Below are 21,945 nucleotides of genomic sequence, written 5' to 3'. Positions count from 1 at the left end.
ATAATTAAGGAATTATTGAAGCTTTTTGAGGCAAATCATTGATATAATATACACTTAGTGATTATAGTATAGTCACATACCCACAAGACGTGTAAGTTACTATTCTTCAGAAAGTGCACAGTATCTTGGAGAAATGACAAGCTAGAGGAAACTTAAAATTATGAGTAGTCTACTTCATAAAAATATCTTCCCAGACCCAAAGAAAACAAACACCAGGATGTTACCTAATTCTCTGTCATACACAGCACATAATACCCTCATGATGAGCTGAAATAACTATGAAATATAAAACAAAGGAAAGTAAAGTTCTTAAGGAAGTGGGCAGTAGGGATTTGTCATTATAAGTAACGGAAATACTTAGCCAGCCCCTTAGAATTTTAACAAAATATTCAAAGGATTTGGGTGCTATTAGGAAAAACAAAGGCTGTGTATTTTTCCCCAAAATTGGTTTCATCAGTTTTGATATACAAATGTATTTAAATAACTCTTGTAACTTTTGTCCCCCAAAAGTATTTTGTAAAGAGACTTAAAAGAAGACACATCTTAAAGTAAGTATTGTGATCCGAATTCTTATGAGCTGATGCTCATGAAGCATATGGAGCTAATAGATGAAAAAGAACATACAAAAAATATGCCACTTGATCAGTAGTGCTGTGATAATGTGTAAATTCAAAGCTAGGCAGGGACAAGCAGAAGATCTAACAAGAAACAACTTGTTTTTGACAGAGAGAGCTGATGTAGTAAGAGTAGTAATTATTGTTATCTAAGGCAGTGTTTTTCAAGTTGAGGTTAAAATAAAATAATTGACGGGGACATTAATAGATAGGAAGGAAAAAATTCTTCCACTAAAAATAAATTTAATCATTTAAAATATTTTTTTAACTTTTTCCTTTGATGGAGAGATGGAAACCTTTTATTTTGTTAACGTATAATGTGAATTTACAAAAGATATATTTGTTATGGAGTATTCTTCAAGCTTATCTGACCAATGAATTCTTTAAAAGTGAAACACAGAAGTACATTTCCCAAAAAGAGAAGTGTGTGGGGAAAATCCAGTTTAGGAAATACTGGTATAATGAGTTTCAGAAAGAGATATTTACAGAAAGCAAGAGTGATTTTTTTCTGACCTTTGTAATTGATTAAAGCATGCAGAAGCTTGATTTGAAAGTAAGGAAACTTTTGGCAGTATGGATGGGATATCTCCAGTATGTGTATGGATAATGTGATTTTAGAATATTTCACTAAAGCATGGTAAGTATTAGACTTGTTGTGCAACCTTTAAAGAAAAGCTATTTATCAGTCACTGAGCCTCCTCAAGAATTAAATGTAATGCTAACTCCATTTCCTTTATCATTTCTATATTATCTAGATGTACTGAATAGGATAAGGAAAATGTTTGGTACATACTTAAATTGGTGTGTTTGTAAAGAGCATGAAAAGGACAATCAAATGAGCAAATGAATAAACTATGTGTAGTAGATTTAGACTTTAGAACCAAGTATGTATAACAATGTGTGTATTCCATTCTATAAGTAAGAAACATCAAATGACAGAAAGGAAGGGAAGGAGGGAGGGGAGGTGGGAGAGGAGGGAGGGAAAAGAAAAGGGAGGGGGAGAGGAAGGGAAGGAAAAGAAGGAAAGGAAACAAAAAGAGAATGTATGAAAAAAAGGAAGGAAAGGTAACAAGGAAGGTAGGGAAGAGGAAGGAGGGAAGAAAGTAAGGAAGAGAGGAGGGAATCAATTCAATTTAATAAACCCAGCAAGTTGGCTCTGAACTACTTGGTGAGATTTGTATTAATCGTTTATAACAAATCACAGTTTATTTTCCTAAGGAGCTTTTAGTCAATTTGTTGGGAGGAATGTTAATGAAATTATAAGTTTTTTGTAAAATTCTTTGATCTATGTAAAATTCTTTGATTTATGTAAAATTTAACATTTAGGGACATTTGGAGACTAATTTTTTTATCAAGGAAATTCTGAATAGGTGCATTTGTAGGTTTTATTTACGCCCACACATATACTGCTGCTGTATATCACTCGAAACTTCCTTTATGCCTCCTTCAAGTGTTCTTCTGAGCCCCACGTCTTATGCATCTGATACATCAAGGGACTTCACTATGTAGTAATCATATGTCTTTCTTTCGTCCCTGTTTTCTCCCTCCCTCCCTCCCTCTCTCTCTCTTTCTTTCTTCCTTCCTTCCTCCCTTCCTTTCTCTCTCTCCCTCTCTCTCTCTTTCATGTAAGGGAGAACCTTTTTTATCTGGTAAATGGGATCTTTCTGCAACTTGAAAAAAAGACCTTTTTTAAAACATAATCGTTCCTTACTGTTAGTATGGAGCATGTGTTTAAACAACCAAAGAAAGTCCCATTGTGAGCAAGAATACAAATGAAACAAAACCCAGAGATTGCATAGTGAAAATCAAAGAGCTAAATTCAGTTTTAAGAGGTGTTTGCCTTATCCTGCATGATGTTTTTTAAAAGTAATTTATTTGAGAAAATTTTAATGTAGAAAATTTTAGACAAAATATTTCCTGGGATATAATTAAAGTTAAAATGTCTGGTAACCCTGTGTTGAAATTCTCACAGATTTTTGATAAAACTGGAACTGAAAATTATCTTTTCACATTGGATGTTGTAATTTTTCAGATACTTTTGTCTAGCTTGTTTCTTCACCCATTTATGGTTACCTATTTGTCCCCTTAAGCATTTGAGGATTGACTTTTAGGTGCAACAGTATATGTTATAATAGACATGTTTACAATTTCCTCAGTCGTTTTCTAATCAAAGTTGGGGTCCTCTTGCAAAAATACTCATCTTCCTTGGAGGCAACCTTATGGTGCGTTAACCCCAGCTTCTCCCAGGTGCCACTCAATGCCCTCATAGTTCTTGGCTTGCCAGCATATGGTTTGAAGCTGGGTTCATACTTGGGCAAAAGTTAGACTCTATCTATCTAACTAATGTCTGTTCACTTCATTAGAGCTAAGTGCATGGCTATTCATGTCACAGAGAAGATAAAAGATACTTTTATTCTTTGATCTCAATATGTCCTTGAGATTTTTCAAATAGTTAAAGTTTCAAACCACTTTTGACTTTAACTAGTACCTGCTAGGAATGCGTCCCAAGGACCATCAAATGATGTACCAAAGAAGTAATCATTCATTATTGAATTATTGTTTTTTAAAATGAATCAATGACAGAATGACAAATAAAGCATGGCAATGATTTAGTGTCATTGATTATATTATCTATATTATTTCACCCTGTTAAAAACCTCAAAATGAGGTGTATTAATTTTGTAGCTTTGATTCAAACCAAATTCTATTTACATATTATTATGTTTACACTGGAAAATAAGTGTGAGGAGGTTTGCTAGCAATAGGACATTTTCATATTTACAATAAGTGCTGGAAATAGGAAGCTCAATCAGCAAGAAATCAAGATGTTTCCATCATTTGTTGAACAGTGGGTTGCTTTTGTTTGTCTGTGCCTTATTTTGAGGATGAAGTAGAGAATATGGTGTCTGAAGATATTGAATAAACATCCTAAAGCAATTCGGTGGGTTTGGTGAGTTGGCAATAAATAATATTCTTTTAATTTTGCTCAGGATGAGAAATGACCTGGCTCAAAATATTACTTAGGTAGATCAAGAATTTTTCATATTTCAAAGTCTACTTTTCATGTCACTTTCCCCCCAACATTTGCTTATAATTATACTTCCAGGCCACATTTTTATATTTGTCACCTGTGGTCATTTTCATAAGTACTATCAGTATAAAATTTGTTTCAGATACTATGTTTCTAATTGAAGGATATATTTGATAAACTACAGCTCTTCTTAAAAATGATTTTTTTCCCTCAATCAAATGTTTATTTTGCAGGGAATATACATGGTTAATCAGAACGGTAATTCAGAGTAAATGTGACTTTGAAGCTGCTGCTAGGCTAGTTGTAGTGAATTAATGAAAACTGGATAGTCAAACAAGATGACCTTTATTTATGGTTTTTAAATACATATCAGAGGAGACCAAAAACACCCCACTGTCACTCTTATATTTTGTCAAGACTGCCTCAATCAGCTATAATGCTCCTCATAATATGAAACATTGGTTGAGAGCAGTTTGAAAATTAAGATAGATGATAGATATAGAGAGATGATAGATGGATAGAAAGGAAGAAGGGATGAAAGAACGAAAGAAAGGAAGGAAGGAAGGAAGGAAGAAAAAGAAAGAAAGAAAGAAAGAAAGAAAGAAAGAAAGAAAGAAAGAAAGAAAGAAAGAAAGAAAGAAGAAAGAAAGAAAGAAAGAAAGAAAAGAAAGGGGAATAGGTAGATATCCTGTATTCCAAAGGGTTTACAATCTACTTAGGAAAGTAGGTCACATCTTGAAAGGTAAATAATAGTAATACTAGGTGACCTAGCCTGAGTGTCCAGTGAGTGACCAAGGTAGAAAGTAATATGGGCTAGGCTAATCCATTGAAATCTGAAGTGGCTAAGGGGAGGAATTTAAACTGAACATTTTCATCAGAGTAGTATTTGGAAGAGAATATAGGAAGGAAACTGAGAAGCAGAAATTCCCCTGCTATAATTAGGAGTTGTTGCACAATAAAAATAAAATATTTAAGTTCTAATTATAGGAATGGATAATGCCCCTTTAAGAAAAGCTGTGAAAAAATGTATAGAAGCCATATAAACATTACTTCTGCATAGACTGAAGATTATGTTAAAGAAACAGCTCTTCACCTGGATTTGGTAGATCTTCAGTCCTCCAACTTTTTCCATACGCTACTAACTTTTTTTGATTTTTCTTTGTATTTCTGCTTTTTAGTTTGCCTACTCTTGCTAAAAGAGCAATACTGAATTAGTCCTGTTATATTAATGAAGTAAAAAGAAGACATATAGTGCTGTCCCTTATGAAGCAGAATAGTTTCCTCATAAGATTTTTAATTGCTGTTAGCAAAAATATATCTTTAGGTGCAAATGTAGTTATATTTAAATCAAAACAAAATCACAGACAACATAGAATACGAGCTGAAATTAGTGTTTTTCTACAAGCGGAAAAACACTTATGGATGAATCTGTGCAGAAAAATGGAATGTGCAGTGTAGTGTTTTAGGAAGGAAGATTAAACTTTAGAAACAGGCTATTTTCTGGGTGGGAAAAAGCAATAAGACCAATCCCTTGGGACAGATGTTGAAAGATGCATATAGTTCAGTATTATTCCATGCTTCTGGGCAACCAATTAGAAAAGTTATTACTTATCATGTAATAGCTAATACAGATGAATATCTACCCCCATCAGCATAAATACTATAAATTTCACTTACATTGTTGCCTCCACTGAAAAGAATCTTTCCAAAGTGTAAAACGGTAAATAAACAACCAAAAAATCTTACAATGCGTTGCCATGATGATTTTTGAATGACCCAAGTTTGTACAAACCTGTTACTTCTGTTATTTGTATCAAATAACAAATATGAGTGATTATTTATCTGCAAGTATTAGCCACCCCTGAATAGAGCTCGTTAATCATGATCACTTTAAATTATTGCACTTAATCATGGGAAACACCATGTTTTGCACAACTTTCCTAAAAATCGACGTTACTGTTTTATCAATGCTCTGTTTTCAGTGTTGAATGATTACTAGACATTAACTAAATATCCTTGCCCTCTATCCATTTCCTTTTGTAGATTTCTACTTACCGTTTTATTATTTTTCCAATGGTGTGAGTTGAGCCTGCCTTTAAGAGAGAGAGATTTTCCTCTTTCAAAACAAAATGTATCTTTTACCCTTCAAAATCAGAAAGGCCACCTGCCCTATTTATTTCATTAAACTTCTATTTTCTGCCATTTTCCAGTTGTTTTTTTGCTACTGAAAATAAATACTGGCATACTTTGGAGCATTTGGAAAGAGCTCTGTTTTCTCATCATGTAACCTTTAATTATGAAATTTTGGGTTCCTGGAAAGCATTAACGAACCCTCTCTTTTCTTAGGTTCTCCATATAGAGACAAAATCACCATAGCAATTCTTCAGCTGCAAGAGGAAGGCAAGCTGCACATGATGAAGGAGAAGTGGTGGAGGGGCAATGGGTGTCCAGAGGAGGAAAGCAAAGAGGCCAGTGCCCTGGGGGTTCAAAATATTGGTGGCATCTTCATTGTTCTTGCAGCCGGCTTGGTGCTCTCAGTTTTTGTGGCAGTGGGAGAGTTTTTGTACAAATCCAAAAAAAACGCTCAATTGGAAAAGGTAAATGTCACTTTTTTACAACTTAAAACAATCTTTGTTATAATAAAACGAACTTTTTAATCTTTCCAACCAAGGGAAATACTTAGAACTGTGTTAATGGTCTTCTGCCACTCATTATATAACAAAGGTTCATAGAACTCAAGATCACCTTCGTAATTTTTAATTAAAATATAATATTTTAAATTGAAGCCAACTTCAGGACCAGTAACTATTTTTCGTCTTACTGAAGTCTGAAAATGGAGAAATTTTGCTGCTCGAAGTTCACTGTGGTTAGTTTATTAAGGGAATATAATTAATGAAGGAAGCAAAACTCAGAAACTGTGATATAAAGAAAAAATTTCTCTGCAGATAAAAAGTTCTTTAAGATACGATACTCATTAACAGTTTCAAGTTAGAGAGTAAATGAAATTTTTATTTGAAGATTTTTGGTCCAATAATTTTTAATTTGGAAAAATCTGTATGTGCATTGTGGAAATTTTAATTAATTTTCTACATTAATGAATATGTGAGAATATTGTGGTTTCTTCTTTGCCACTTAATGTTATTATTAATGCATCCTGTATTGCCTTGCACCTGAGTCTTTAGAAGAATATATATAAATCTCAAAAATATTGAGACTATTGCAATTTTTCTTAGTATTTTAATATATTTAGTCTTTTGTATAAATGACTTTATATTCTATTCTTAAAAAAGGTTGTGAACCTGCTTCAGATTATATATTTCTAGTGCTATAATTCCCTTAGTTCTATCAATACAAAGATGAATATTTATAGATAAATCTTTCAGATGATACATGATACTTTTTAATATAACTTTTTGACTCTGGATGTAAAATGCTGCTTTAGCATTTTTAAGCCTTCTGGAACTTTACTTAGTCTTTTAGAATTTAATCATCTTTTGTTTTTAATTAAAAACATTTTTTAGAACTTAAATTTTAGACCCTGCATCAGAGTGAGATTATATTCTGTTAAATAATTGAAAGGTTTATGAACTTTTATTGGTAAATATAAAGAGTAGAAATATGATATATTCCTTCATCTTTAATAATTTATGATATAATTAATTATCCTTTCTGAAATCAAGGATACAACATTCCTACATTTTTACTTGACTACAGGACTTAATTCCTAGAAATAATGTTTTTATAAATGACTATTTTGATAGCCCCATTCTGTCTATAAGTAAAATAACCAATTCAAAGGTTTGAAAAATTTGGACAGTTATATGATTTATTTTCCCACAATATTCAGGATGGCTATATCGGCTGACTTGCTAAATCAAATATCTTTTGCACTGGTGCGACTGAAAATTAAGTCTAAGTACACTTTTTATGTTATGACCCTTATTACAATGTCAAAATGTTTTGGAATCAAATCCAAAGAACTAATCAGAGATGAAAATTATTAACTCTTCAATTTTTATTTTTACTATAATTTATCAATAAGTGTGATATTTGGTAAGTTAATGCTTAAAATGAGTCCAAAAATAATAGAAGAAATTTAGGTTGTCTAGTTAGAACCTCAAATCATCCATATGTAGTGGTTTTCTTTCACTTACAGCTCAGTATTGAAATAAAACACATACATTAATCTCTTGACAACATTATGCAGTCTGTCGCCCTTTTCTCTCTGTATGCTGTTCATATGATTTACCTGGGCCATGTCTCTATGCACAATTATTTTATAAGCATTCTGGTTTTTTTTAAAGGACGGGAATTTACTTTTGAAAAATCACCTTTACTTTTATTATAAATAACTAGTTTAGCTGAATTTTTCACACATCGACCAGCTCTCAATTTCTATGGACTTCTATGACCTTCTAAAACATTAGAAAAAGGAAGTCAATGTACCTTTTGGTGCTGAAACAGATAAACTGTTATATTGGAAAGAAACAACTGTGTTGATATGACATGAGCATTCTTAGTCACATTCGCCGATGTTGTCACACTGTCTCCACAAAGCTTCCATAATGAAATTCAGATTCTCTAGCTAAGCAGAGGAGGCACTTCAGGATCTGTCTCTGTCCACCACTGTAGTTTTATCTTCTGCTTCTCCCCAGTTTGCACCTGTACTCTAACCACAATAAATTACTTCCAATTTTCCAAGGTCAGCCAGCTTTTTAAAATCCTCTTCCCATTTGACCTGAGCAAACTTTGTCCATTTTTCTACCTGGCAAACTCCCACTAGTCATTTTAGATTAGGCATTCAAGACTAGGCATCAACTTGCCAAGAAAGCTTTACCTAATCAATAGGTATGATGAATCTGGATACGGGGCACGCTATTTCCACAAGGTGGTGTTAGGTTTTTATTTTCTGTTCCAATGAAAAAAATATGACCTGACCTGTATATCTCATTTTTGTTAGACTTAGCTGATTTCAGAAACTATCATCATTCCAAAAACATTTGCTCCCCCTTTGAGAAAGTTGGGAATGTGTCTTGTCCATTTCAAACAACATCCATCCTTTTCTCTGGAAGCATTCGCACATCTCCATTCTCCCTTAGCACACTCTTTTATTCATATTTGTTGATTTCCTTTTTAAATTTAATTTCTTTTTAATTATTTTTATTTTTTAAAAAATTTTATTGGAGTATAGTTGATTTACAATGTTCTATTAGTTTCAGGTGTACGGCAAAGTGAATCAGTTATACATATACATATGTCCACTCTTTTTTAGATCTTTTCCCATATAGGCCATTACAGAGTATTGAGTAGAGTTCCCTGTGCTATACAGTAGGTCCTTATTAGTTATCCATTTTATATATAGTAGTGTGTATATGTCAATCCCAGTCTCCCAATTTATCCCTCCCCCTCCTTACCCCTGGTAACCATAAGTTTGTTTTCTACATCAGTAACTCTATTTCTGTTTTGTAGATAAGTTCATTTGTGTGTGGGTGCCTCTCTCCCTATTAGACTCTTACTTCCTTTAAGAAAGTAATTTTGACTTGTATCGCCAAGGTCTCAGACAGTGTCTGTTGGCATAAGATCTTTCTTTCCTTCTTTCTTCCTTTCACCCTCGTCCCCTCCCTCCCTCTTTCTTTCCCTTTCTTTCTTTCTTTCCTTCCTTCTTTCTTTTGTTCTTTCCTTCCTTCCTTCTTCTTTCATTCTTTCTTTCCTTCCTTCTTTCTTCTTCCTTCCTTCCTTCCTTCCTTTCTTTCTTTTTCTTTCTTTCTTTCTTTCCCTTCCTCCCTTCCTTCCTTTTCTCTCTTTTTCTCTCTCTCTCTATCTATTAAATAATGAAGTTGATTCCAGTAACTTATTTAGAAAAGTCTATCATAAAGAATAAAAAAGAACTATTTTTCCGTACAATTCAAAAGAACTATGTTTATAAAGTAAATAATAATGGGTTTATTAGAAATGATCCATTTTATTTATTGTGATAAATTAGGTTCTTGGGCTCAATTCTCTTTCATTTTTCCTGAGAAAAAGATTTTATTTTGTTGGGCTATACGGTTTGTTTAATACCTTACTTAATTTATTAAAATTAGCTGTGAAATATTCCTAGATTTTATTATAAGATCTGCATGAAAACATACAGAAATTCACAGCTTATACTTATAATTGTGTCTTTAACTGAAATTTTTTAGATTTTAAAAACAAAGTAAACATTTTTAAAATTATTCATTTACTCAACAATTATTTATTGAGAACCAAACATGAAATGAATTGTATTTACGCGTTGGAGGTAAGCAGGATTTATTATTCACGATTCCAGCCCCAAAATACTTTATCATCTCTTTTCCCTTCTCTTTCTCCATTTTCTTTTTTCATTCTTTAATTTATAACATTCTAGTATTTTGTAAAAGAGCAAATTAAATTTTCTATCTTTATCTGAATAGGCAGGCAGATAAAATATACACACAGTCCAGTTGAAAATGAGGTTTTTGTTTAAAATTTATGAATAACTAATATATTACCATGTCAAGTCTTACCTCCAATGATGATGATGATGATAAAATTAGTGATAATTATTATTATTATTTAAAGATGAAAATAAAATGTGTCTTATAGCACATATTTTGTAAGATATTAATGGAACAAATAGGTCTTAATGACTATAATGTTGTTATATTTCCAAGTTTTTTGATAACTAAGAGTAGTATAAGAATGTAATATTTTTAAATGAGGGTAGATTAAAACTGAAAACAGAAGATAATGCTGAAATACGTAGACCTTATAAAAATCCCAAAATTGTAAATTGCATTACTTTCCAATAACCACAAGATGGTGTATTACAATTTTTAAAATACTTAATGATTTTAATTTTGATGCAAATATTAATGCATCAAGGATATATTGCTTTTAATTTATTCAGACTTGTAAACTAAATAGGTATTTATTTTTTGATAGTTTTCACAGTATAACCTGACCATTTGGAAAGATACTCAAAATGCTTTTCTTTTCTGAATGTATCTGAAAAAGTATCCAACAAACATGTGCATTTTCTAATTGATTTTCTTTTTGCCTTAACTTTTCCCTGATTTTAAAAATATTACTACTTAAGGTTTATTCAGTAAGCAATCCAAGAAACTGCTGTACATTTTAGGCAATTAGAGCATTTCAGGTTACATGGATTTGTTTGAAAGGTCCTGTGTTCACCTTCTAAATCTTACTTATAACTGAAAAAAAGCTGCTTAATATATAGAATTTTATTTTCTCTGGAAATATATCATCTTTATGATTATACATTGGTTTTGTAAGCATGAGTTATAAATGATTGTAATAATTTTAATTTTTATAAAAATATTTTATGACATAATTATGTTTTATTAATTTTTTGGAATTATTCATCATTTCTTACATATTTGAATATGTCTTCTTTTAAAAGGTATAAATAATTCTGCCCTCTTGATTTCCAGCAAAAGTAGCAATATAATTTACATAGTTGGATCTTTTGTTTTTATCTGATATGTATATAGAAATACTTTCTTTTCCATGTAATTGAAAATGGATTTGCCTGTACAAATTGTTTCTTATTGAACATCAGGTTGAACATGAATCTTTGAGTTTCTTGATATGAAAAACTTATGACAAAATATTCCCTTTCTTATTACTTAAGTATAAACAAAATGTAGTAAATATGTCTGAGAAATAAAAATATAAGAATTATTGCTCAGATATTGAATTTCTAAGCTATGTGTCCTGTCTTGGATACATATTTTTTGTTCTAACTTCCCTCTAAGATGATTGAAGTACATTTTAAGAACTACTAAGTATGGCTGTTTTTCAGGATATAGTCCATTGTAGTCTACATAGTTGTTTGTATTATAGAACACTGGTAAATCTTATCGAAGATAATCTCTAAATAATACAATAATTTCCCATCACTGAAAACTAAAAAAAAAATTTGAGGACACATAGAATATTCTTCAGTGTATAGTTGAATAACAAATGTAAAAGGCAGTTGTAACTCACAGTAGAGGAACAAATAAATGAAACAATGCAATCTGAGGAATAAGAAGAAAATCAGAGTGGCTTAGTTTAAACCTGCAAGACTTACTTCACCCTGTATGACAGACTCTAGGTCCATCCACCTCACTACAAATAACTCAATTTCGTTTCTTTTTATGGCTGAGTAATATTCCACTGTATATATGTGCCACATCTTCTTTATCCATTCATCTGTCGATGGACACTTATATATGGACTCTAAAAAAAAAAAAAAGGTTCTGATGAATGTAGGAGCAGGACAGGAATAAAGACGCAGACGTAGAGAATGGACTTGAGGACATGGGGAGGGGGAAGTGTAAGCTGGGATGAAGTGAGAGAGTGGCATGGACACATATACACTACCAAATGTAAAATAGATAGCTAGTGGGAAGCAGCAACATAGCACAGGGAGATCAGCTCAGTGCTTTGTGACCACCTAGAGGGATAAGGAGGGTGGGAGGGAGACACAAGAGGGAGGAGATATGGGGATATATATATATATATATATATATATATATATATGTATGTATAGCTGATTCACTTTGTTATAAAGCAGAAACTAACACACCATTGTAAAGCAATTATACTCCAATAAAGGTGTTAAAAAAAAAAAAAACAAACCTGCAAGACTAGAGATTCTGGGTGAAAGGTTATTCACAAGGAAAACCCTTTTCAAAGCTGGCTGAATCTCTATTTCCTGGAACCAGAAGAATGAAAAGAAGTTGTTCACAGATCCTTATGCAGAAATTGCTTCCAGAATGCTGAAGAATTAGTTCTAACAGGAGTAATGCTTTGTAAAAGAAATCATTTATTGGATAAGATATAGGAATGCAAACATTGTCATAAATCATCAGTAAAGATTTTATTCCAATATTTACATTTTCCAAATAATACCTATTTACAAGCCACAGTATATTTGTGCTTTTCATATATGGGATTTTAATTTAATATATGGAATTTTAATTTAATGTATGGAATTTTAACTGCATTTAGCTGTTCAGAAGTTAAAGTTCTGAGTACATTTTTAATATAATAAAATTTAGCTATGAAGCATGCCAATATTTAGAAGTTAAAAGTTGCAAATAAACTTTGGAAAAATAGTGCATTTTGTATTGTTTTTATGTTACTGCCTTTCTCTGAGAGCAGAGTATCTCTCAACTTCCACTAATAACCTACATAGGGACTAACTGGATGGGTCTTAAAAATGATTTTACATATAAATATAAAATCATACTTCAAAATGAGATGCTACTCTTCATTTTACTCACTAAGTAGTTGCAAGTAGTTGCAAATCAGCAAAAGGATCTTTAAGTCATTCATTTATGATAACTCATCCTCTTTTTACGCCCATAAATAATGTTTTAAAATAAGATTGTAGCTGATTTTCATAACTGGCTTTAGAATTTTTAAAGTGTAATATCTCATTTGAGCACGAAGTTACTCTGAGAACTATGCAAAGATTATTATCCATATTGTGCAGATAAGGATAAGTATCTCAAGGCGTCAAGTGTGTTTCCCAAGGTCAAAGATGCCTAGACTAACTCTATTTACACTATATCACACTACACAAAGTGGAGGTAGAATATTTAAATATTTTTCTTGACAGTTTTTCTCTCTGATGTTGTGTTGACAAAATGTGTGTGGTAGGAGTTTGAATTAGATAAACAGATTATGGGCTTTGATCATGAGCCCTGTATAGTCATTTCACTTTCCTGGACGTTAAGCATGAGTTTTGAAATAAAAAAGACTTGGGATCATTCTTCAAGTATGTTCAACCTTGGATAAAATTACTTAACTTTTTCTATAAATCTTTTAAAATAAATAAATGAATGGGTTACAAATACACCATAAATGAAAATGTTTTTGAAATTAATATATTTTATATACATAGTTTTTTGCATGTGTCTGGCATATAATAAGCAGTTGTTGTTATAATATAATTATTATTTTTATTTATAAAGCTGTTACATTTTAACTGCTGTACCTTAAAGGAAAGAGAGCTCTCCTGGAATTAAGCATTAGTTATTTGGATGTTATATACTTTTTGTTGAAAAATTGTTATTATTATGACTGCTAGCAAGAATATGATTAACACTGCTTTTTCTTAAAATTGATTTCACAGCTGTATCAACTAAAGTGGTGTTCAAGCTTGTCAGACCTTATATATTGATATTTCTGGCTCAAGTAGGGAAAGTGTGAAAATGTGTAATGATGCCCTGTTTTTCTCTGTCTCATTGTATTTGCAAAATGCAATATAACGATATTCAGTAACTGTTTCTGTAAGAGTTAAGGTTTCTGAGAATATTTTAATCTTTGGTTATGTTTATCATTGTAAAATAATCCAGGCCAAAGAGTAGGATGCTTTGTCATTTTATCTATTGAGAAAAAATAATTTAGCCCCATAATTTTTTTTCTGTCTGATTTATTATTTAGTGTTCAAAAAATTACCATTTATTAAGAGCAGAGTCCAGGTAGAAGGCTCAGCTGAAATTCAAATCACTGTTAATGAGGCAGGCTAATATAATAACACATTTACAGAATGGAAGTCAAGAGAATAGTGTTCCTCTTTCAGCTCGGTTACCAGTTATATGCATACCTGTATGACTGCACAGCTTATCTAAGTAATATAAGTTTTTTTAAAAAGAGAGCTGCTCTAAAACTGAATGTCAAGATCAAAGTTGCTATATAAATATATTTTTGGCATGAGTGTCTTAACTAGTCATTTTTCATCTCTCATTGCTTCACTGTTACATTCATATAGCCTTAGGTAAATTCATACTTCTGATGTATAGCATTAGCTATTTGATATTTTTAAAAGACTGCCAATTAAAGAGTACAAATCAAAAGGAACGGGCCATGTTAAATGACATTTATCCTCCTCATTCAATGCACCAACATTTATACAAAATATTGCATATTACATCCAATATACTTTTTATTTCCTTTTAGTTATTATTTAATTTAATTATTATCTAATGTGGAATAATTTTCTGCAGGGATTAATTACAGTGACTGTTTGGACTTGTCTCTACTACATGTGATCTGGAATTCTTGGTCAAATGGCCTACAGCATCAGAAATTAATTAGAAAATGTCTGAGAATGAACGAGGTATCCGTAATCAGTTAAATAATTTAAATGACAAACAAAACAAAACAGTTTGGTTGATATACGCTAGTACATATTAGGACATTGCACCACAAAATCTGTTAGAAGCAGCTGAAAGATGTTTTAATAGGGCTTCAAATAGAAACTGTATGCAAAAATGGTTGGAAATTATTCTGAATGATTATTGGAATATCATTTAGTTAATTTTATACCATCAAAGAATAGGACAGGAAGATGTATAAAATAGTTTCCTCCTTAAAAAAATATATACTAAATAGAGACCTGATAGTAGCATGTAATATTTATGATTATTTCTCTTTCAATTGATAAATGACTATATATTCAACATGAAAGTGATGAGCTTCAAAGTTAAAAAAATTAAACTGGTTATTTTTCATCAGTGGCTGTTTTTTTAAAAAAAGACATTGCTAAATATAAAGGTTTTAACTTAAAAATGAAATTTAAATATATCAGTGTTCAATGTGGAGCATGTTTACAACTAGATTTCTAATATTAAAAAAATTTATGTACTTCTCAAAGTGCTGTCACATCATGTTATCATATAAACATATCTATAAATTAGAAAGTTAAGCTATTAAGAATAAATTATTCTATTACACCAAGAATGATATTCTTGAGAACATTTATCTGCAGACTATTTATGTGTTGTCTTATACTTAAAATTAAAAAAGAAAATAGCTTGTTTAAAAGGCAATGTATATATAGCCAAATTCATATTTTTAAGGTTTCCAGACCTTCACTGTTTCAATTAGAGATGTGTAAATACAGGTTGCCTCATTAAACATAGTGAATTTTCTAATGAGTTTAATAATTTAAATGCAATTATACATGCTAACAGCTCAAAGATTTAAATTTTCATTTTCAGGAATCTTCTATTTGGTTAGTGCCACCCTACCATCCAGACACTGTTTAGTAAACTTTTGAAACTTACTAAAAGAGGTTTTTAATCATGGTTAGTATCTTTGCACCTTTCTTTTTTCTTTTTGTAGTCTGTTATAATGTGCAGAAACATTTTTGTTGTTGTTTTCACCCTAAGAAACTTTATTTAATGACACAATTCGTGTGTTTCTATCTCTAAGAAGTAATTTGAAAAGCATGGTAGTTTTCTTTCTCTCCCTCCCTCCCTTCCTTCCTTCCTCTCTCTCTTTCATTCTTTCTTCTTCCCCTTCTCCCTCCTCCTCATCTCTTTTCTTCTTCATTATAACCCAGGAAATTTCCTGTCAAGTGCATTTGGGTTTTTTAAAACTTTATTTCATAGTTCCGTAAAAAAGATGTTTTAAAAATTCTGATCATGATATGAAGTAGGAAAGATAATTTGTCTCTATCAAATGACAACAAATTAGAACTTTAAAAATCAGAAGTAGTAATTTTTTGGCAACATACAACACAGGGAAACAACTATATTTCACAATCATCTCTACAGTTTCAACTTAAGATTCTTACATAGATCAAGATATGGAATTTACATTCTAAAGCTTTAAAAAGAGAAAAGACTATGTATTTGCCCTAATGCCACAAGTGAACTGTACTTTATGGTATCATTAAATTTTTAAAATTTGTCTTCTTGATTCCAAACTCTTGCTCAAATCTAAAGGTTTTCATAGTTCTGTGAAGGATTAGAAATATTATACAAGTGAGAAAAAAAAACCTATTGTCTTATGGTGACTTTATTAGAACCTAAGATAAAACTATTTTTTAGGTAAACTTACATTGATAGATCAAAAAAGAACTGGCAAAATTCAGCTTATTTAGAGAAAAAATTAACAAAAGTGATAAATGACATTATATAATCAAGGCTACTGATTGCTTAAAGGTTTCTTGATTAAAATTTTCACTTTCTAATGGCTTTGTAAAATAGAGAAAGCCTAAAATAGTAATGGTGGGGTTACATGTTTATAATTTTCAGAGCTTCTAAATTTGTAAATATAATTTACTTAAGATAACTTTAAATTATAAAAGATAAAAGTATTGTGATCTTTGGGGCAGAGATTTTACCTATGTTTTATGTTAATCAGCATTATAAAATTTATATTACATAAAATTGCTTAAAAGAGTTTAAATGTCTTTATTTGTAGTCTGAAGTTAAGTATAGGATACTAATACAGTTTACTTTTTAACTTACTGGAAATAAAATTGAGTCATTTCATAGCTGAATGGGTATGTATATTTATAAGATTTTTTTTTCTAAGAAAATCAGTTGTTTAGATCACTGTCTTACTATGGACAAAACAATATTTCTCTTCTATCACTTTTTTAAATTAGTATAATCAAAATGTCTAAAAATTCAGCTTGCCAAAGACAGTGTTATAAATTATTTAACATTTAGAAAATTTGTTTTAAATGAAGGCTTATTTCAAACAATTCAGCATTAGCCACATCCTATAACATTTTAAAGTGTCGATGGCATCGAGTTCTGACCTTGTTACATTATCTAATCAATTCTTCTGTTAAATGTTTCAACAGAGAACCAAGACTAAGTTACCTCAAGACTATGTATTCCTCCCTCTTTTGGAGTCAGATTTTTCCATTTCTACAGTGTTGTCATCATCACCATCTTCATCATCATTATCATCATGTTCTTAATAAGTACATCTAATAGTAGGTATTAAGCAACAAGAAACACTGTGTCCCTATACTGGCTGTCAGGTGTCATATAGATCCTTTAATAGAAATAGAATTCATGAATTTCAGAACTGTATTATTTAACACATAATAAATAACGCATAGAAATAACTCCATAGTTAATGGGGAATTCATGTGTAGCACATAATCTTCTCCCATTACAAGTGCTAATAAATTAATATTTTTACTAATTTAATGTTATTAAACAAAGTTTTATCTTATTAATTAGATCACTTGTACACAACGCATTTTACTAAGCTTCTGAAAAAAATCTTTTTTAAGCTTTTTTTAAGCAATTGAATTAGAAACATTGTTAAAAAATAATTAAAATGTTAGGGTCATGTATGGCTATTGTAAATTCAGTCAACATTTAAAGAATATGTGTGTACAAGTCAGTGCCATGAGCACTTAATCTCTGCTCTTTACAATTCAGTGAGAGGGAGGCATACACCTAGAGGCCAGACAGAGAAACATGATAATGAGTGAAAAATACTGAATTGAGTGAAAATAATGAGTCTGGTCAATTGGAAAGTGATTCCTGAATAAGTTAAAATTTGAGTCATGTCCGGAGGCAAGGGATAAAGCTGGATTGATGTGAAAGATGAAGGAACTCTGCTGGGTAACAGAGCAAGGAGAAGTAAAGTAGAAAAAACTTGGAGGTCCAAAGAGAAGGGTGTGTGCGTGTAGAGAAAAAAGGAAAAGGTTGCGTGGAGAGATGAGGTAGAGCTGACTCAGAGAGGTCATGATGGAAAAAAGGAGAATTGGATTTCACCTGTTTCTTGGACAAAAAAATACTATTAATAACCGGTGTTTAAAACAGTAGATTATCTGATAATTGCAAGCTTTTTGAGAATGGCCTAGACATAGAGTTGGGAAGATCACTAAGGAAACTGTTCAGGAATCCATAACAGAAAAATGAGAATGTAGCCAGGAATGTACAAGAAGTTATTAGGGCAGGGTCAAAAATCACAAAATTTGGTATCAGAATATCTTGCTGGAGGTGTAGGTGTGAGCTGCAGAAAGTGACTTATCCTTTCTCTGAATCCGTTTTCTCTGTTGTACAGATGCCCAACTTAATTCAGTATTAGTTTGTGTCACAGAGGTGATGTATACAAAGTATTTTTTTAAAATATAAGGCACGTATATGGTATTAAATATTTTTATCCTGTATTATTTTGGAATTAGCCTAAGCTGATACACAACAAAGAAGCAATACCAAAAGCAAAAACATAAGTCTTCACATGTATATTTAATTATGTTTATTTCATTATGTTTTCATATCACTTTTTGGAATTTTGTAAATTTTTCATACTTGTCCACATTTTTAGTTGTTGTCCACATTTTTAGTTCTTGCACAGAAAGAGCCTAAGTCTTAGACCATCTGAATGTCAACAACAATGTGAAAATGGTTCATGGTTATATGTACCTAACACACGTATCTCAATTAGCTGGGGAGGGAGACTAACAAATTTTTGTTTCACGTTTTGACTCTGTAGTAGGAATTTGAGGAGTGTGTAATAATGAGCCCCAGATATACAGAATTTCTGGCAAATCTATTGCCAATAAAACAGGAATTAAAAAATAAATTACGTATAGGGTCACTTTTTTCTCCATGGAATAAATTATTTATCAGCTCTCAGTCATCAAGCTGATGGTGACAAAGAAATTAATATGTGTGCATGGATTTTTAATGTGATACAATGTCATTTCATGATTAGCTCATATGTGTTTGTAATCATCATCGATAGTTTTATAGGCAGAATCACAAAACGATACAATGAATAGCAGAAATTATTTTCCATATTTTATGTCTAAATGTGTGAGTACTATTTTTGTTCTGTTATGAAATGCACGATGAAGAATCCACGTTTAAAGAAAATTTTCATATCTCATGTTGTGATCTAAAAACCAGTTCATTTTTTTCTAATTTCTTAAAATAGCAAAAATGGATTTCTGGTAACCGATTTGTGTATATGTGCTTATATTTAAATTTTAAGGTCGATTTATATCTTATAATGTTAATTTTATATCTGAAAATCTTATTCAACATATATGTAATGTATGCATTCCTAGTTGGCAGCTCACTTCACTATCTGGTGGAGATTTTCTTTAAACTTGCCCACTTTGATAAAACATTTTAATTATCATGATTTGTATGTTAAAATTGTAATAATTTGTTATAATTTTCATAATGGAGTTTTTCAAAACTTCAAGGCTGCTATGTTGACAAGTCTTTGAGAATGATTTTAATATTGTTTCAGGACCGTTGCCATTGATCTGTTTTGTAATATTTCGTTTTCTGTGTTATTCTGTAGAGGTCCTTCTGTAGTGCCATGGTAGAGGAATTGAGGATGTCCCTGAAGTGCCAGCGTCGGTTAAAACACAAGCCACAGGCCCCAGTTATCGTGAAAACAGAAGAAGTTATCAACATGCACACATTTAACGACAGAAGGTTGCCAGGTAAAGAAACCATGGCATAAAGCTGGGAGGCCAAACACCCAAGCACAAACTGTCGTCTGTTTTTCCAAACAATTTAGCGAGAATGTTTCCTGTGGAAATATGCAACCTGTGCAAAATAAAATGAGTTACCTCATGCCGCTGTGTCTATGAACTAGAGACTCTGTGATCTAAGCAGTTGCAATGATCAGACTTGAGTTACAGGCATCATGGAGAACCAAGTTACACGGGGTTAAACTGTTTATCATGGGTTCCTCCCTTCTTCTGAGTGAACGTTACATATGCATTTGTGGCTGGTTTCAAATGCAGTTCAGTAAGAAATTACAGGTTCCTTTTGAGGCCCAACTGTTGCCAGGAGATGGAGCATAATTGCCCCAAGGGTAACGAGGTAAAGAAATCATTAAGAATAAAAATACTTGGAATCAGCAAAAACTGTAGTGTTGCAAGAAACAATACAGTCTTCTGAACATCCAGATAAGAGGGTAGTGATGTTACTAGCCCCCAACTACTCAGTATAATGATCATCTGAATTGACAATACGTGTTTATAAGCTGTGATAAAAATGTAATGCAAAACAAATCTGACTTTCATGGCAAGTGGAATATGAAGCAGATCTTCATCAGTGTTTTTCTTTCTTTTTCTTTCTTTTTGTTTTTTCGACAGTCTGTGTCACTGATTGAGATAGAAATGTCAATTACCAAGGAAATAATGTTTTCTCTTATATTCACCATGGCAGGAGATTTAACATGTAACTCTATCAAATCCCTACCTATTCCCCAGACACCCTTTCCCCACTCCCACACCAAGAAAAAAAGCAACAGTTGGTTCAGAGATTCTGAATCACAAAGGATGAGGTTTTGCAATCTTTGTCTTAAGTTGTAAAAGAGGGCTGAGTGTTGATAGTTCTGTGGAAGACTGAAACTTTCATTCTAACATTCAGATATGTTAATCCAAACCCTCCTTCCTGCTATAAATGAACTTGATGGAGCCTGGGCAGATCTCAGTGAAAGGATAAAGGGGACTGGTCATCTAAAGAAAAGTACGTGTGGTGAACTTTGACATGGACTGCATTTATCAATACAGTCACAATGTTAAATGAACAAAATTCTTGAGCAGTTTTTTTCAAAAAAATGTTCAGGTTTATTTGTGGAAATGCAAGATTTCTATGAAAATAGTTTTTGTATGGAAATTTTTGTAATACTTTTTATCAACAAAATAAGAACATGCGTTCCTGTCAGGGGTGTGATGTCAAGCATGAATGGTAGTGCGTGTGCACCACCAACGTTTGGTGAAAACTATTTTTATCAAGAAAAAAAGGAATCATAGAAGAGAAATATTTTCAAGTTAGATAATATAAAACTAGGTGCACTACCACCACTGCTTACCATGCCACACCCCTGGTTTCCACGAGGCTGATAACATACTGTAACGAACAATTGTGTGTAAAATGGTAAAAGACACAGAACTCTTGACAACATTGTGATAACAGTTGAGTGCACACAGTTTGCTGTTTGAATCCAATGCACAAAATTTAAAAAAATCATTAAAATTATGTCCATTTTACTTTCATCTTTGACTTTCATTTTTCTCTTGTATGGGTAAAGGAATACATAATATGCTCCTTGCATGAAGGGAAGTATACTTCCTGAATCCTTCCAGGTCATCAAGGATGGCCACTTCCCAACTACCTGGAGAAAAGAAGAAAAAAGCTCAGGCCATGAGCTATTCAGATGTAAGAAAAGCTGGACTGGGATGTAAAATGTAATCTTCAGGCTTAGGGCAGTTCAAATGAGAAAACTGGCAGTTCTAGAGGCTATAGTCATGATCTTACCTCTTCTGTGAGTGGATATTGACTATGTCAATAGGGTTGTGTAAGACTGTATAGTGATTGCTGATATTATATTTGAAGTTCAACTGATGTCCAATTTAAGAATTCATTGTGCATTGGTAATATAATTCAATGAAGGGAGAGGAAAAGATAGGCTCAATATCAACAATAAGTTAAAAAAAAAAACACAAAAAACTTCATTCTGTCCCAAAATTTAACTTTAGGGAGTTATATAATTCAC

General features: G+C 31.8%; 1 protein-coding gene across 5 annotated transcripts in view; it reads left to right on the top strand.

Moving 5' to 3' along the window:
* GRIK2 (glutamate ionotropic receptor kainate type subunit 2) overlaps positions 1-21,445 on the top strand; it is a 639,626-nt gene extending 618,181 nt beyond the window's left edge. For 4 of the 5 annotated variants that reach the window (XM_007169640.3, XM_007169639.3, XM_028163387.2 and 1 more), the window contains 2 exons: positions 5,992-6,242; positions 19,735-21,445. In XM_007169640.3, coding sequence (XP_007169702.1) covers positions 5,992-6,242; positions 19,735-19,899 — 416 coding nt within the window. In that variant the 3' untranslated portion in view covers positions 19,900-21,445. Of the gene's footprint in view, positions 1-5,991; positions 6,243-15,662; positions 15,750-19,734 lie in introns of all 5 variants that reach the window. The other variant, XM_007169641.3, reaches the window with a different exon arrangement.
* Positions 21,446-21,945: the final 500 nt, after the last annotated feature.

The sequence above is a fragment of the Balaenoptera acutorostrata genome, chromosome 14 (genome assembly GCF_949987535.1).
Source record: "Balaenoptera acutorostrata chromosome 14, mBalAcu1.1, whole genome shotgun sequence".
NCBI lineage: Eukaryota > Metazoa > Chordata > Mammalia > Artiodactyla > Balaenopteridae > Balaenoptera > Balaenoptera acutorostrata.
The sequence above is the reverse complement of the archived record's forward strand: the minus strand, read 5'-3'. Positions and strand labels throughout refer to the sequence as shown.